At 33.6% G+C, this 15585-nt stretch overlaps 3 protein-coding genes across 3 annotated transcripts; all 3 read right to left on the reverse strand.

The window, feature by feature from the left end:
• Positions 1-2053: 2053 nt before the first annotated feature.
• LOC145637362 (replication protein A 70 kDa DNA-binding subunit D-like) lies at positions 2054-4182 on the reverse strand. Its single transcript, XM_081688817.1, has 9 exons — positions 3976-4182; positions 3531-3792; positions 3344-3443; positions 3118-3245; positions 2960-3038; positions 2756-2867; positions 2484-2662; positions 2266-2386; positions 2054-2185 (listed from the first exon to the last, which is right to left on the reverse strand). Exons 1-9 carry the CDS (start codon positions 4180-4182, stop codon positions 2054-2056), a joined length of 1320 nt encoding a protein of 439 aa, XP_081544943.1.
• A 6484-nt stretch (positions 4183-10666) lies between these two features.
• Positions 10667-12844, reverse strand: LOC145637363 (uncharacterized). The gene has a single exon (XM_081688818.1). It carries the CDS (start codon positions 12842-12844, stop codon positions 10667-10669), a length of 2178 nt encoding a protein of 725 aa, XP_081544944.1.
• Positions 12559-14847, reverse strand: LOC145635467 (uncharacterized). The gene is made up of 4 exons (XM_081686749.1): positions 14732-14847; positions 14192-14515; positions 13209-14096; positions 12559-12975 (listed from the first exon to the last, which is right to left on the reverse strand). Exons 1-4 carry the CDS (start codon positions 14733-14735, stop codon positions 12944-12946), a joined length of 1248 nt encoding a protein of 415 aa, XP_081542875.1. The 5' UTR covers positions 14736-14847; the 3' UTR covers positions 12559-12943.
• Positions 14848-15585: the final 738 nt, after the last annotated feature.

The following is a 15585-nucleotide window of genomic DNA, read 5'->3' on the forward strand; positions in this document are numbered from 1 at the left end:
AAACTAAGTAAGGTTAATATGTGATTATCTAAGTTAGGTTAATATGTGATTATCTAAGTAAACTAAGTTAGGTTAATATGTGATTATCTAAGTAGGGTAGGGGCAGAGTAAAGTTGCATGGGAACCCTAGCTTGATCAATAAATTAGTCCTTGACAAATAAAGAAGGTTTATAATTGCTTCATGGTTTGGTATCATTTAAATTTTTAGCATAAGCAACTATAATTTTAGGCTTAATGTTATGGAGAAGGATCGGATTTCATATTGATCATGCTAACAATACCTATCTTTTTGGAACACTGGGGAAATAATGTTTTTTTATTTATAAAGAGCTTTATGAGTATTCTGTTTTCTATGAGTATTCTGTTTTTGTATGAGTTTTGTAATTATTAAAGGAACTTAGTATGCCTTAGTACTCTTTTGTAAGACTGGTGGTTGTATTATCACAATTATTACTTGCATGTTTGTATTCCTTGACTCTAATAAAGAAGATTGAGGAAAAATTGATGCAATTACAGAATTAAAAAAAGTAATTGTTTACAATAATTGAGATGTAACAACTAATAAATAGTAACTACTAATAAATAGAAATAGAAATGTACAAGGATGATACTTATTCCTTCTTGCTTGCCTACTCTTCAAAATAATAGCTTTTTTTGCCTTCATTCTTCCATGATATGTCTCAATTTTTCTTCCTTTTTTTCCCTTCACATGTCTTTAGAGATTGAGAACCATTCCTTTGTTCCCATTTGTATTTCTCATGTTTTTTTCTTAATTTGAAGCTCATTCATATATTCAGATTTTAACAATCTCTTTCACTAAAAAAAAAAAAAAAAAAAATTCCTCTTGTGCCTTTGGTGGATGATAAACTGCCACCAGCGATTTCATCTGCCATGGGCTTAAGTCCTTTGGCAGATAAAGCTGGTGACGAACTGGCACCAGCAATTTCATCTGCCATTGGCTTAAGTCCCCTGACAGGGAGGACCTTTTCTAACATTCCCAAGTCCTTTGGTGGAGTGTGGTGTTATTTGTGAAGGATGGCCATTTCTTTCACATAAACCCCAACCTCGTGTTGTGTATTATTGAACTTGGGTGTTATTTAGGTGTATAAATGTCAACTATTATATTTTAATTTTAGTTGACATTGCACCTAATTTTAGGAAAACGTTAGCAAAAACTTTGCCACCGATTCCATGTATTAGCAATAACTTTGCTACCGAATGTATGGGTTTAATTGTTGGTAATGGAATATGGAAGTAAGCACGTATTGTGCGCTGGTTGATGAGAGGGAGGGTTGAAGTTTTTTTTAGTAGAGTTTCCAGAGACATGCTAGAAAGTAGATGATGAGAAAGAGATGTGTGCGTCAATTTACTATATTGAGAGTTTTTTTCTTTCTTGATTGCTTTTGGTTAGTGTATAGGTGAGATAAGAGGTTGTGTATTTATAGCAAAAATGTTGGCGCAATTATTAATCAGTAAAAAGTAAAAATAAAATAGTTGTTTTCCCCTTTGTTGAATATTGTCAGTAATAGTGCATTTTTGTCTGTGATGAATGCTCATAGTTGGTTTGTGACACTGTAAGTTTTTGGCTTGTAGTTTAGTTTGAAAACTGGTAAAGTAAAATGGAATTTAATAAAACAGGGCTCAAAAGCAGATTTCCCTTGCTTTTAGCATTGATAAAACTATTTGTAACAAATATCTCTTAAGTTGAGTTGCAAGCAATCAAAGAGAATTTCTAAAGGGAAAAGAAAACATTAGGTTAAAATATTCAACAATAATGAACTTCAACTTGTCTTCAGCATAGAGTAACTATGTTACATCATAAGATTTTAAAAGTCCTTACAAATACTTAGGATAGATTTCTTTGGTTCATCAAAAGTTGTAAGGTGCAATGTTGCCTAACATGCATTATACTCAAGGTTTTTACTTCTGTTGAATATTGGCAGATTTCGTTTCCAATTAAGCCGTTGCTACATGGATATCATTCAAAAGGCATGATGTATTGCAGGAAGGTTGATCATTTCACAAAAGCAGAAGTATAGATATTGCTGGGAGCTTAAGTCCAGCTGACATCCTTAAGTACCCATGACAGAACCTGCTTCTTTGTCAACATGTATGATGGGCCAACTGCAACATAAAACTCGTTTGAACTGAGGTCTCGAGAAATGGAGCCAAAGTCAAGCGTTCCCTGCATTTGATAACATTAAATGGTAAGTAATCATTTGTGTAAATTATTAGAAATTATAGATTTGATGGTGAAATGCTTACAGTATTTGTTTGTTCGAATATTTGTATTATTGGTAGCTTAAATAATTTTTCACAATCTTCTGCAAAAGCTGTTAGACTTAGTTCTCCAGTCTCATCTACTGCATCAAACTTGAATGTAGCCCTGGGAATTAATCAACATATGTATATTTAGTATAAGGCTTTAAATCAAATAAATCTAGCAATTGATTATGTGACAAGATATGAAAGAGTAGATTTACCTAGGAATACTTGTGCAATCTAGTTTAAAACACTTTGGACAAGTCATTGATGTATTCAATGGTAGATCAATCCTTTTGCCACATTTGTTACATCCTTCATATGCAATCAGCCTAGTTTGATCTGGCTCAGGAATTTTGACCTTGATCCAATGAATTTCTTGCTGAATTGTTTGGGAGGACTAATAATAGATAGAAATCCAAATAATTATACTAATTTAAAAGTATATTGAAATGACTAATGCACAATAGAGAAGTTGGCTATAGTTTATAACCTTCTTATCCAGAAGTTGCTGAATGGTTAGAATGCTTTTCTCTGCAGTTGGATTTTTGGTATCTACCAACTGTGCCATCTTGTTTGCAAGCTCATCAAAATTTGCCATCACCCTTCAAACCATTGTCATGTATAGAATATTAGTAGTGTATAGCCAAGTAAATATGTGTTCAAAGTATATTTTTGTTGTCTAGAAATAATCTACCAGTCATGGAAAGCTACAAATTCTTCTCCAGTTGGGTTAGTGTCAATAGTCGTCGAGAGACTGCTTGTGAGAATGAATCCTGTATAATTTAAAAGTTTTATTGTTGCTCATTATATATATTGTTGATTAGTGGAGTATAGTAATATGATTAGATATACCTCTGGTTGTTGTCACCCTTAATCCTAGGAAGGCAGTTATAACTGGTTTAGTGTTCCATGAAAGTAGTTTAGGATCTTTAATGTCTGTGAGATCATCCCATATAGAGATAGTCATTGGCACTGTGGTACTGCAAAAGTAAGTAAACAATTGTTAGCTGAAAATATTAGCCAAGTTCTTGTATAACATTAGAAATTATATTGTGCTTATAGGAGAATTTGCACTGACCTGTGGTCTATCACACTGATGTCTCGAATTGGATGCTCAATGCCTGTGTCAGTTGTTATTGTTCTGATATCGCTGATGAAGAGCACCAAAGCTAGGATATCTGTGTTATCATGATTATTTATTTAATTATGAAAGCAACTTATAAAATCTATTATAGAAATGAAAGAGTGGATAGTGTCTAGAATACCATAACGATCATCTGGGCCACTTTCATATGAAATTGAGGCAAGAGGGACATATTGCACTTTGGTTGGAGTAACCTCAGTAGCAATAGGTTGGACCATTGTTTGGCCACCAAATCTTAGCGAGCAATCACCATCCCGGTCTTTATATTTTGGATGTACAGGCTCCAGTGGTGCATTAGAAATCTGATAAACATTGTCTTTCTGAAAAATGTCTCCATACTCTTTGATCTGATTCTCAAATAGAGTTCCTTTCATTTTGGTTCCCTAGGACAGACAATACTAACTTAGTGAGAATGATGTATATATGTTGTAAATTTTTAAAAACTAAGATCATCTGATTCTCAAATAGAGTTCCTTTCATTTTTGTTCCCTAGGACAGACAATACTAATTTAGTGAGAATCATGTATATATGTTATAAATTTTTAAAAACTAAGATCAGAGAATACCTCATCATCTTTGAATGTGACAACTACAAATTTTGTTTTTTTCTGTGGAGAAATAAGAACCTGAGATTTCTCAACAACTTGCACTTTAACTTTGTAGTTTCTTGAATTAGGCTTGAGATCTTTTAAGAAAGACTGATTAGATGATTGGCCTTTTCCTGTTTCATGGTGTTTTCCTACAGCATGTAATAGAAATAGGTTTAGTGTCATGTCTAAATCTAGGTAAGAGTGATTAGTACAAGTATGTGTAAAGCTGAAATCCAAATTTTATGATCATTAAGATAGGAGTAAACCTTGACAGTTGAAATTATTCTACAGAATTCATATCGAGGTCCAAATACAAGTAGGTACAGGTGATCCTAATGAGGTAATCAGAAGTATATAGTTACAGAGGTTTAATTAGCAACATTTTGAGATAGTATACTGTTATCTAGAATCACTTTAATACAGAGTTATATAAGATGTTGTAAGAAAGTGACAATACTATTATGCAAGTATAACTATGCAAGTATAACTATATATTATTTGTATGTTGCATTCTACATGTTGTATAAGATTTTATTTTCATTAATTGCATATAATAAAATGGCAGATGTTGGATGTTCTATTCTTGGCAACATAATTTTGTTTTCATTAATGGAAGTAACTGAAATAACCTGTTATGCATTTATGAGGAATAATCTGCTGTGTATTAATGGTAATTGTAATGAGTGTAAATCAATAAGCATGAATGGAGAATGATAAATTTTAAACTGTTTTGCAGGGAAGAATGACTTACCTTATGACAGCAGACTTTATCAGAGTTTGAGTTGAACCAGTGAGAGTTGGTAGTGTGAATTGTAGGAATGGAAATTGATGATGAGAAGTTCCTTTAATTTATAAACTGAAGCAAGCTGTCTAACTGCTTTTCTGTGAATGCATTTTTGTTTGTCCTTGTCAATTAGATATGATAGGCTAAGAATCAACAGTGTTTTCATTAAATGCAAGCTTTAAAAGTTGGTATATATATTTAGACTTCCTTTTTTTAAGGAAGGATGTTATTTAAGCTTGCTTTATAAGATAAGTTTTTTATCAATTACAGTTTTTACGTTCAAGATTTTTTTTTACTTTCACTTTTTTAATATCAGTAATATTTTGTTTTGTAATGATAAATACCTATAGTTAGCCATAATATGATAATTTTCTTATGTCAGTATTTTTTTTATATCAGTATTAATGATAAATGCTTATCAGATGTTTTTTTTTTTTTGGTGCGCGTAAATTTTGTTTATAATCTTATCCTAGAATGATTAGGCTATGCAAATATTATAATAATTAAATAATTTCAAAATTATAGAAAAATAGATTAAAGAATGTAGATAATGCCAAAGTTAAACCTAAATTTATATTTGATTTGATAAACATTGAAATTTACTCATACATTATTTCTATATAATTACTTTTCATTAATATTCATTTTATCTTAGGTCTAAAATTGAGATAAATTTATTTGAATTAAGACAATGGACAGATTTCTTTCATATAATTTAGTTGTTCAATTTTTATGGTTTATGATGGGTTGTTCCTTAATGTAATCTATACCCTTTTTAAATTTACAAGAATGAATTCCAATGTCTATCTTATATTGTTGTTTGAAATTTTATAGATATTAGATAATATATGAAGTAGTAATTGAGGTATTTAAAATAAAATTCGAGGTTATATTAAATAATATATAAGTAGTAATTGAGGTATTTAAAATTAAATTAGGAAATATAATATAAGTTAAATTCTATATGTTGATCATCTATGATACATTCAATGTTATAAGTGTTTTTTGGTCAAAATGTGGTAAGATTATATAGTATAAGCATTTAATGCAAAGTGAGTACATAAATCTTCAATGATAGAATTCCCCTATTTTAAGGATATTTCTTTATCTATATCTTCATGCATGGCTATTGTGATATATTTATTTTTGTGCTAAATTTCAATGCTTCATATTCATGGTGCATAGAATGCTATAATATAGGAATTCAATAATAGGTTAAGCTTATATACTACAAGCATTAAATGCAAAATGAGTAGGTTAACTTTACAATGTTTAAAACCCCTATTTTAAGGATTTTTGCTTTTCCTTATGATTTATCTATGCATGAGTGTTGTCATACTTTTTCCCTTATGAATGGTTAAGAATGAATTCTAATCAAATTTTTTTTTTCCACATTTTAATGCTTTCTATTTTACGTCGAAGAATAGAAACATGAACTTAGATTGTGTAAGACAAGTTCTTGATACAAAGTAGGCTAAGATTTATTGTAAACATTTTAATGATTCAATGTGAAATCATTATCTAGCATTATGAAATATGTTAAATTTCAAAGTTTCATATTCATGGTACATATAAAGATATATTTTTTCATATAGAATTCAATAATAGGTTAAGATTGTGTACTACAAGCATTAAATGCAAAATGAGTAGGTTATTTTTACAATGTTTAAATCCCCTATTTTAAGGATTTTTGTTTTTTCCTATGATTTATGTGTATATGACTCTTGTCATAGCTATGAATGGTTGAGAATGAACTCTAGCAATTTTTTTTTGGACATGTTAATGCCATATATTTTATGGGAAAGAATAAAAACATGGGCTTAGATTGTGTAGCACAAGTATTCATAACAAAGTAAGGAATGTACATTTACAATGTAAAAATCACCCTACTTTAAGGATTCTTGTATATTTGTATTATAGTATATATTATATGTATGTGTATGAAAGGATCAATTTGACATTTAAATAATAAATATATATATAAATTTGGGTAATAAAATTGGTCTTGTTGTGCATTCTTGTGAATGCTAACCGTGTTGGAAACTAATCATAGCAATGTAGACTGCAAGGTCAAATAAGCATAGCAAAATTCCTTAAGCCAAATCAACGCCTTGAAAATTCTTGATTAAAATGAGCTAAAAATCCTTAAGCCGAATTCGTTTAAATATAATGAATGAAATATGATAAACAAAAGAAATGCGCATTTATATGAGTGAGTTACGTTTGTCAATTTTCATTGAGAAATTACAACCTAAATATAACATGTCTATTTTTTGGTCCTACTCGTGTTGACTATAGTTAAAAATGAATTAATAAATCTAAATTTGGACGCGTATATTTTGTGTAATGCTCATCGATAACTATATTGTTGTTTCTCAAAACTATGTATGATTTTTCCCGTGGATGAATAAATTCTTGTCCGATATTTATTTAAAATGTAAAAATACCTGCTTTTAACATTGGAACTTTTTTTTTTAAATTAATCATCAATCATATGATAACAAGTCGCATTTTATTTACGTGTTTTTTAATTTTAATTTAATAATTTAAATATGCATGTAAGTATCGTGACTATTACATAGCTCATTGTCTAAATACAAAGGTGCATGACAACTATTTATTACAACTATTACATCAACTATTCGAAGTGGAATTGGAAGAGTTTTCTTCGGATTAGACGTGCTTGAACTCTTTTTTTTGTCTGCAATTCTTAACACTCTTCATTACAATTCATAAACCCTAGAATCCTCAGACTAAAACTTGTATTTTGATTCCTAAATATTGATTCAATGGCAAAAGGTTCCTCATCTAATTGTAAAGAAGAAAGTGCAGATGAGCGTAGGCTCAGAGCAGTGGTGAATTTTCGTTTTTATGTGATTAAGATGCTCGTTGGATTGCGAAATGCAGCGCAAGGGTATAACAAAATGGTAGAAAATTGCTCAGACATTAAAAAAAGGTTGAAGGATACTAAGAATGATAAAGCAAGGAGGAAGGAATTGCTGGAAGAATGTGAATGGTATGTCCTGTATCTTCGCCAAGTGCAAATTGCAATGGAACAAATGCTGAAGGAGCTCCTGAGTCACAAGGATGATCTTGATCAAGTGCTCAGAGAAGAAGAAGCAAGAGAGAAAATGGCTGAAAGAGTAAGACAAAGGGAGGAAGAACTAAGAAAGAGAAAGGAAAGAGCAAAGGAAAAGCAAATTTTAGAGAGGAGGAAGGAGAAAGCTAAGAGAATTAAGAGATGGTATGAGCCTGATTCTCCAGTACAGCTTTCCGAGGAATCAGATTATGACTCTGATAATGATAGGCACTCCATTGATGATTTGGGTAGAATTTATGATGCTGATATCTAAGTTGATTATGCTTAATCATAATTTTGTACATGATGGGTGGTTAATAGAATATCATAAGTTGAAATAGAATTGTAAGATGCTTCTCTTTTATTTAGAATGCATCTTTTGTAATGTGATTAATCATAATTTTGTTTAATTATAATTTTGAAAAATCATAATTTTGATTAATCATAATTCTGCTTAATCATAAGTTGAAATAGAACAGTGAGAGGTTTCTCTTTTATTTTGAATGCACCTTTTGTAATGTGTTTAGCACATATATTCCATATATGGAATAGTAACATTTTGGGTATTCTCTTAGTCTTTATTATTCTATACATTAGATTGTTAGCTATTTACGATATATGATATTGCGATCAAATTTGGAATGCTCAATTGTGTTAGATTGTTAGTTATTTATGATATACGATAGTGTGATCAAATTTGGAATGTTCTATTACATTTTTCACCTAGGGTTGATCAATTCATTATGCATAAATTTGGAGTATTCACATTGTGATACTTATGAGTGACCAATTTAGATTTGAATTGTTTCATTTATGGTGTTGTCAAAATGAAGTGGCATTATTCATGTATAAATTGACATCAAAGCGTATAAACCAGTTTACAAATCAGTGAAGGTTTTGTGCTTCTAATTAGGTAGGAATGAGCAAAATTTAGGGAACAATAGCAAAAGAAAAGCATGTTCTGTTCCACGGAATCATTTGCTAATGAGTCCTGTACTTAATTTAAGGAATCTGCAAATGTTAAGGGCTGTCCTGTGGTACTAATAAAATGTCTAGTGCTTAGACATTGAAAATTAATTAGTTTTTATAAATGCTTAGATATTAGAGGTTATATATAATTTTATGAAGAATAATAGCTGAGTTGGTAATAAAATGGAATGGATAGTTGATCATTCATCATTTTTACATGTCGTTGTTCCTGGAATATTGCTGATGGTTTGGCTTCAAAAGAACTTTTAATCACTGACTGATTTTGCTGTTGTCATATCTTAAAGATCATAATATTTAAGGCTTTGTGATTACTCCATTGTTGGTAACTCATGCTTGGTAACCATCTTCTGCAGGATTACACTTGAGGAAGTGTGATAAGCACAATTCTGACTGCATCTGTAGCTGCAATAGCATAATATGAAAATACGTTTAATTCATTTAGGAAATAATATGTTTTAGCCTATAAATAGTAATAGCATTCATAGCCACATGCTTACCAACATGTGTAAGTCATACTTAGGAAGCATTTTGTTCTAGCTGTGGTAGAAAATCAAAGCCAATATTCAGAATCTTCCAAACTATCAAAACCAAAATTCAGAAGCTTTAAAATATCCAAGGCTGAGGTTTGATTTGAGTATTTCTGAAACCATTGGTTAATTTCAGAATCTTCAAAATACTATAGGCAAATTGGAGCTTCAAAATATCCAAGTCTAGTTTCAAATTCTCCTGCAACCTGCCCCAAAAACAATAAAATATGGTCATTAAATCTGTAATCTGAATAGTAATGAACACGATTAAACAAGTGTGAAGGAAGAAGTTAATGTATAACATGCCTATATACAGCTTGTTCCTAGATGATGCCCGCTTTTTCAAGAATGCTGAAGGATACAACATTTCTGACCATTGTTGTTGAAACCTGATCTGTCGTAGGCTTAGATAAAACTTTAATTTGAGCCGATGTCTGAGCCCTGGATAGACATACATATAGTTGCCCATGTGAGAAAAAGGGGTGTTTAGATAGAGGCCAACTTGTGATAGAGTCTGTCCTTGAGCCTTATTGATAGTCATAGCAAAACTAAGTTTAATAGGAAACTGTATTCTTTGAAACATGTTCTCCTGCATGATGGCCAGTTATTATGGCACACTCAATTATATTAGGGTAAAAATTCTTACATAGCATACGAGTGCCATTGCAGAGACCTGATGCAGGAGCAAGGTTTCTTAGTAAGATTAAAGGACAATTTTGTTTTGGCACTAATTCGTGTGGACTCATACCACCAGGAGAAAGAGTATTTAAGAACTCTGTTGGATAAACACTTCCTGTATCATCAAGCAATGAATCATAGCTTTTATAACAAACAGATTCCCCAGGGAACTCATCAATTAGGGTAGAGTTTATCTCATCCACAGCAGCGTTGAGAGGAGTCAAGATTGCTCTATCAACAAACATGCTTTCATTGAAAATTGCCATTTTCATTTCTGGGAAAACAAAATCAGTAAGACTTGTTATAGTATTATTAGATTCATCATAAGGCACTATCATATGACCAGGCACCTGTATTTGTTGAACTTCTGCAGTCTGCAGCTGACCATTACCCATGGCAAGCAAAAAATCAGCAAATTGGCTATCTGTCCTTGCCCTCATATTGTCAGTGAGTCTGAATCTCTTAAATTGGTTCCATAGAGAGGAAGAAACTAAACTTGCTTCCACGGCTTCACTTTGTGATTTCTTGGGCACGACAGGCAATACTTGCCTAAAATCTCCTCCAAAAACAATGACTTTCCCACCAAAAGGTAAAGATGGTGAACACAAATCACGCCAAAAGAACATCCACGGCTTCAATATTCTCCTTTTTGGCCATTGAAGCTTCATCCCAAATTATTAAACATGTTTCTTTTAGCAAAGCAGCTAAGCTACTTTGTTTAGGAACAGAACAAGAGGTTGAAACAGCAAGATCAATTGGAATCTTAAATCGGGAATGTGATGTTCTTCCAGTGACTATATTGGATGCTGCTATGCCTGATGTAGCAGTAGGGAGCACAATTTTACCCATTGCCCTTGTGGCTGCATAAAGTGCACAATATAGATAAGTTTTCCCTGTTCCCCCAGGCCCGTCAACAAAAAATGCAGCTGGTTGTCCTGTTGTAACATGCTCCATAATGGAGTCAAAAGCATCTTGTTGTTTTGGATTGAGGTTAAAGCATGCTTGCTTGTACATATCAGGTACTGGTGCATCTAAGGCATCAACAATATCCCGAGTCCTTCTGATTTCATCATCTATCTCATGGATTAGACAATATAACCCAAATTCATCCAAAGTTTTACCCATTTCCTCTAAAAACTGCTCAACAGAACGGATTGTTAGTTGTAGAACCTTATCAGCATGGTTTGAAAGATTACTTGCAAAATCTTCGGAAAGATGAGGGAAAAATTTGTTCCAGAGAGCAAGTGGATTGCAAGGATTGCAAAAAATGAGTATAGTTGCAAATAGGCGTCTTAAAGCCCTGGGCATATGAGTTTCAGAAGCTTCTGACATACATTTGTCCACAGCATCATCTTCGACTATAAGACCCAGCTTGACAGCAGCTTCTTGGTAAGTTGCATGAACGTAGCCATTAACAGTCCTCAGATCTTCAAAAGACTTAGGCCCGCGAACATTCGCAAGCAAAAGGCGCAGATAATAGCGCTCACCTTCAGATGGGGATACAAAGGCCATCCTACCAATGACCTTTTTTTTAGTCTCGCGCTTAGTCCAAGTCTTTGCAGATGCTGTCCAAACAAAATGCTCTGAGAATTCTGAATACAAATATTGTGGACCATTTGGATTTGCAGCATTCATTGCAAAGAACTCTGTGAGAGAAGTTTTTTGCCTCTTGCTGTCATTCACAATAGAACCTACACTTTCACTTGGCCTAAATTGAACAGTGTGCAAATTAGGAAGATGGACTTGAAGAGGCAAGACTGGTGGTATCATTTCAAAGAGTCCAAAACTGAACAAACGCCATGCAGCTTCACAAGGAGAAACCCAACATCCTGATTGAAACTGCTCTATTTCATCTCTGGGTTTTGGATTATCCACAGAAGAAACATTAAAAGAAATACGATCATGCCCCTTGTAAACATACTTGTAGAGATATTTTACAGCCCGAATTGTAGAACACACTTCAACATTCACGTGACAATCAAAAAGTGCTAACAAATACGGATTATATGGAATGACCCACCTATTATCCATAGGCTTCCTTCGAATCATTACTGTTTCCCCAGTATCGCGCCTTCTATACATAGGATACCCATCCTCATGGCTAGTTGTCTCAGCTACACATGGTTTTGGATATCCATACTTACAAACACCCAATCGGCCCTTGTGTTTCATACACGAGCATTCAGGATTTGCCTTCCCACAAGGGCCATGCATCATGTGAGACAACACAGCTTGCCTTAAGTGAGGATTTTTTGTTGAGGGGATCTCTGCAGTTACAAACTTATCAAAAGCTGCTGCATCTTTAATCTTATAATCGGGAGCCAATATCAATAAAATATGAGCATGAGGAAGGCCACGTTTTTGAAACTCAACAACATATATCAATGCAGCAACCTCTCCAAAAAATTTCTCCTCCATGATTTGCTTCTTAAGAGCAATTAACTTTGCATGGAAAACCCTTGCAATTAAATCTGGCCTATTTTGGGCAAGCTCTCCAGGAGCAAGTTCTTGTTTAATCTCTGGCCAATTAGGATTGCATGTAATAGTTATGAACAAATCTGGTTTTCCAAACCGCTGCACCAAAGTTATTGCATTCAAGTATCTACTACGTAAATCTCTAGGACCACCCAAAAAAGAAGGGGGTAATATGACATAATGACCCACATTTGCAGAATTATTTTCTCCGCTTTCAAAACAATCAAGAATTCCCTGATAAAGATCAGCACGAATGGCAGCTTGATTTTGACGGAAAAAATCCAGTCTTGTGTTCTCTAGCTTTACATACATGTCAACTATATATTGCTGCAGCAATCGTGCAGCACGCAGTAAATAGTCCCCCTGTCTTATTTGCAACTTATATGCATAATACTCTCTACAAGAAATCTTCTACACTTTTTTCCGCTTGCCATTAGTTATATCTGTATTATATACATAAAATATAAAATTAACAATCACAACAAAATAGGCTTTTTAGCTAATAAGCTCATGAATGAGAACTAAATAAAAAATTAGTATAGTTTAACACATAAATATTCCTAATGAAATACTCATTAGCTGACTGCAAAGAGTATTAATACTTATATAGTAACATAAATAAATAAACACTTATTAGGCCAAAAAGAAGCACAAAAAATAGAAAATGATGACTCACTTGCTTCTTCTTCAGCCAGTATATCCTCCACACTGTTCATTGACTCTAGAGGGCAAACTTCTTCCTGTAAGTGTCTGCTACTGGTAGTTCCATTTATTTTTTCTAGACCCTCATGCCATCCACTGTCTCCACGCGGATAGAGCAGAGGATATTGAAGAGGATCATAGCATCCATAATAATGCTTAATTCGATGAGGTTTATCTTTCTCCTTTCGACCATAAGCAACAATATGAACACTGCTATATTTGCTAGACGATGTTTCTTCTGACCATATGACAACCACCTCATTTGCAGTTGGGGCATTGTAAACTCTCTGGTCGAGAACTGGATTCCGGTTCAAATGAATTTCAGTGCTTTCAACAATTGGAATATCCCTGAGTGAACGGAAAAACTGAGCACATGGATTGCACTCCATTATCTGCATAAGGAGCTCAACTATTTCTTGCTGCACTTGTGGAAAGGTAGATGTACGATTCCTAATCTCGTGCTCTGCATCATAGAAATACATCTGCAGATACTTGGGGCGCGTATCATGAGGTAATAAGTCAGGAAGATTATGATATATCTGACCGTGCAACTTGAATACATATATTCCTTTCTTAGTATCAGCTTTAACGGATCCCCCCAAGGAAGTAAATGCAAATAGATTATTATACATGCGACAATACTCTCTAAAATGATCGCTTAATTTATCCTTAGAAGTAAAAAGCCAAATCAACTGTGGTGGCCATGGATTTTCAGCCAACTGGACACCACCATTCCGACAGCAAAAGAACAATGGCTCATAGGCAAACCTTTTTGCATAACACTTGGAACGGAATGTAGGAGCAGACAGCTTAAGAGCTTCAGTAGGTACATCTCTATCACATATCAAGGCAATAGCTTCAACTGATACATAAATAGAATATGTGAACAACAGTAATTGAAACTGATCGTTGAAACTAATTATGGCTATTTAAAGAAAGAAAAAATTCTTTGAATACCTCCATTTTGCTGTTTTGTTCTTTGGCCACGTTTTTTAGGATCTTTTGAAGTCTTATGAACATCAGTTGTGGCCTGGTCAAGGTCACTCAAATTAATTCCAGGCTCTAAACCCTTTAAACGCTTGGTGTTATACTGTGTACAACTTGATCTAACACAACGTGTACCAGCATTAATATAAGCTTCAGAACGTTTTGATTTACGTGTTGCTACTGCAGGCGAACTTGGCAGGCATTGCACTACAGTCACAGGTTGCTTTGCAACAATAGGAAACTCTGCATCCTTAGTTTTATGCTTTACTAATTTGCACGATCTAGTCTTCGATTCTGCAGCAAGTATTTTTGCATTACAAACTAAAGCTATAAAGAATGATCACCCTCTATATATGTAATGGGATATTAATATTTTGAGCTATCCAAATGAACATATGCTCTTTTTCAAATATCTTCTTACTAATTGTAAACTAACACATGCATATGCATATAAAAGCATAGAATGTATCCATATATTAATTACTAAAAAGCATGTGTAGAGATTAGAACCCATGTTTTAGACTTGGCATGAAAGCATCTTTCAATTCATTCTCTTTGACATGTAGTATGTGATGTAATTCTGCAAAAGCCCACGCCTTTGCTGCAACATAGTACGCATTATCTGATATAACCCTGTAAACGCCCACAGCCCAAAGAATTGTAGTTATAGTTTTACCACAACAATACAGAAGCTAAATGTAAGATGACACTGTTTATACTCAGCAAAATAAGGTAGACTTTACCATTACATTAGGATATTCATGTTGCAAAATCTAAGATCAGATTTGCCACACACATGTTCATAACATCTAGTTACATACTATAGCCTAAAGTAGTTCCATTTTGGCTAGGAAATTGAAAGTCTTAATAGAAATACATTGGTGCAGCTAATATTCTTTACTGATCACCAGTTAGCATCAACAACTGGCCAAAAAACATGAGACAAACATCATCCAAAGCTAAGGTCAAAATAAAGCTCCACAACCAAGTAGAGATTACTGAGCAAACTACAACCACATTGGATGCCCAAAAAGTGGCTAGCTATTCAACATCCAGGCATCTACCCAATCTTCCTGCGCTTAAAGACAGTCTCAAGCTCCCCAGGAATACTCCGCATAACCTTTCCAGTCCCAGCAGCAGAAGTGGAAGGAGCTCCAAATGATGGTCGTGACACACGCTTCTTAGGAGGGTGTGGAACAGCAATTTGAGCAGGGATACTTGCTTCTTTACCATCAGGAGTGACACTCTGATCCTCAGTTCAGCAGATAACACTTCTCCTTGAACTGCAGCTTGTTGTTTGCACACCTCCTCAGTCAATGTCTTCTCTTTCTCAAGAATGGAAAGGGCACACTTTATAGAATGGC

This window comes from Chenopodium album, chromosome 6, assembly GCF_948465745.1.
Source record: "Chenopodium album chromosome 6, dcCheAlbu1.1, whole genome shotgun sequence".
NCBI lineage: Eukaryota > Viridiplantae > Streptophyta > Magnoliopsida > Caryophyllales > Amaranthaceae > Chenopodium > Chenopodium album.

What these genes read in the sequence shown, in the direction of transcription:
- LOC145637362 (XM_081688817.1), bottom strand. Translation starts at nt 4,182, where the DNA reads ATGACACTAAACCTATTTCTATTACATGCTGTAGGAAAACACCATGAA. An exon ending in TGGCCCAGATGATCGTTATG is followed by an intron (nt 3,444 to 3,530) that starts GTATTCTAGACA and finishes ATGATAACACAG; the next exon opens with ATATCCTAGCTTTGGTGCTC. An exon ending in TTTGTAGCTTTCCATGACTG is followed by an intron (nt 2,868 to 2,959) that starts GTAGATTATTTC and finishes AATGGTTTGAAG; the next exon opens with GGTGATGGCAAATTTTGATG.
- LOC145635467 (XM_081686749.1), bottom strand. An exon ending in AACAAAACAGCAAAATGGAG is followed by an intron (nt 14,097 to 14,191) that starts GTATTCAAAGAA and finishes TTTATGTATCAG; the next exon opens with TTGAAGCTATTGCCTTGATA. An exon ending in ACTGGCTGAAGAAGAAGCAA is followed by an intron (nt 12,976 to 13,208) that starts GTGAGTCATCAT and finishes TATATAATACAG; the next exon opens with ATATAACTAATGGCAAGCGG.
- LOC145637363 (XM_081688818.1), bottom strand. Translation starts at nt 12,844, where the DNA reads ATGTATGTAAAGCTAGAGAACACAAGACTGGATTTTTTCCGTCAAAAT.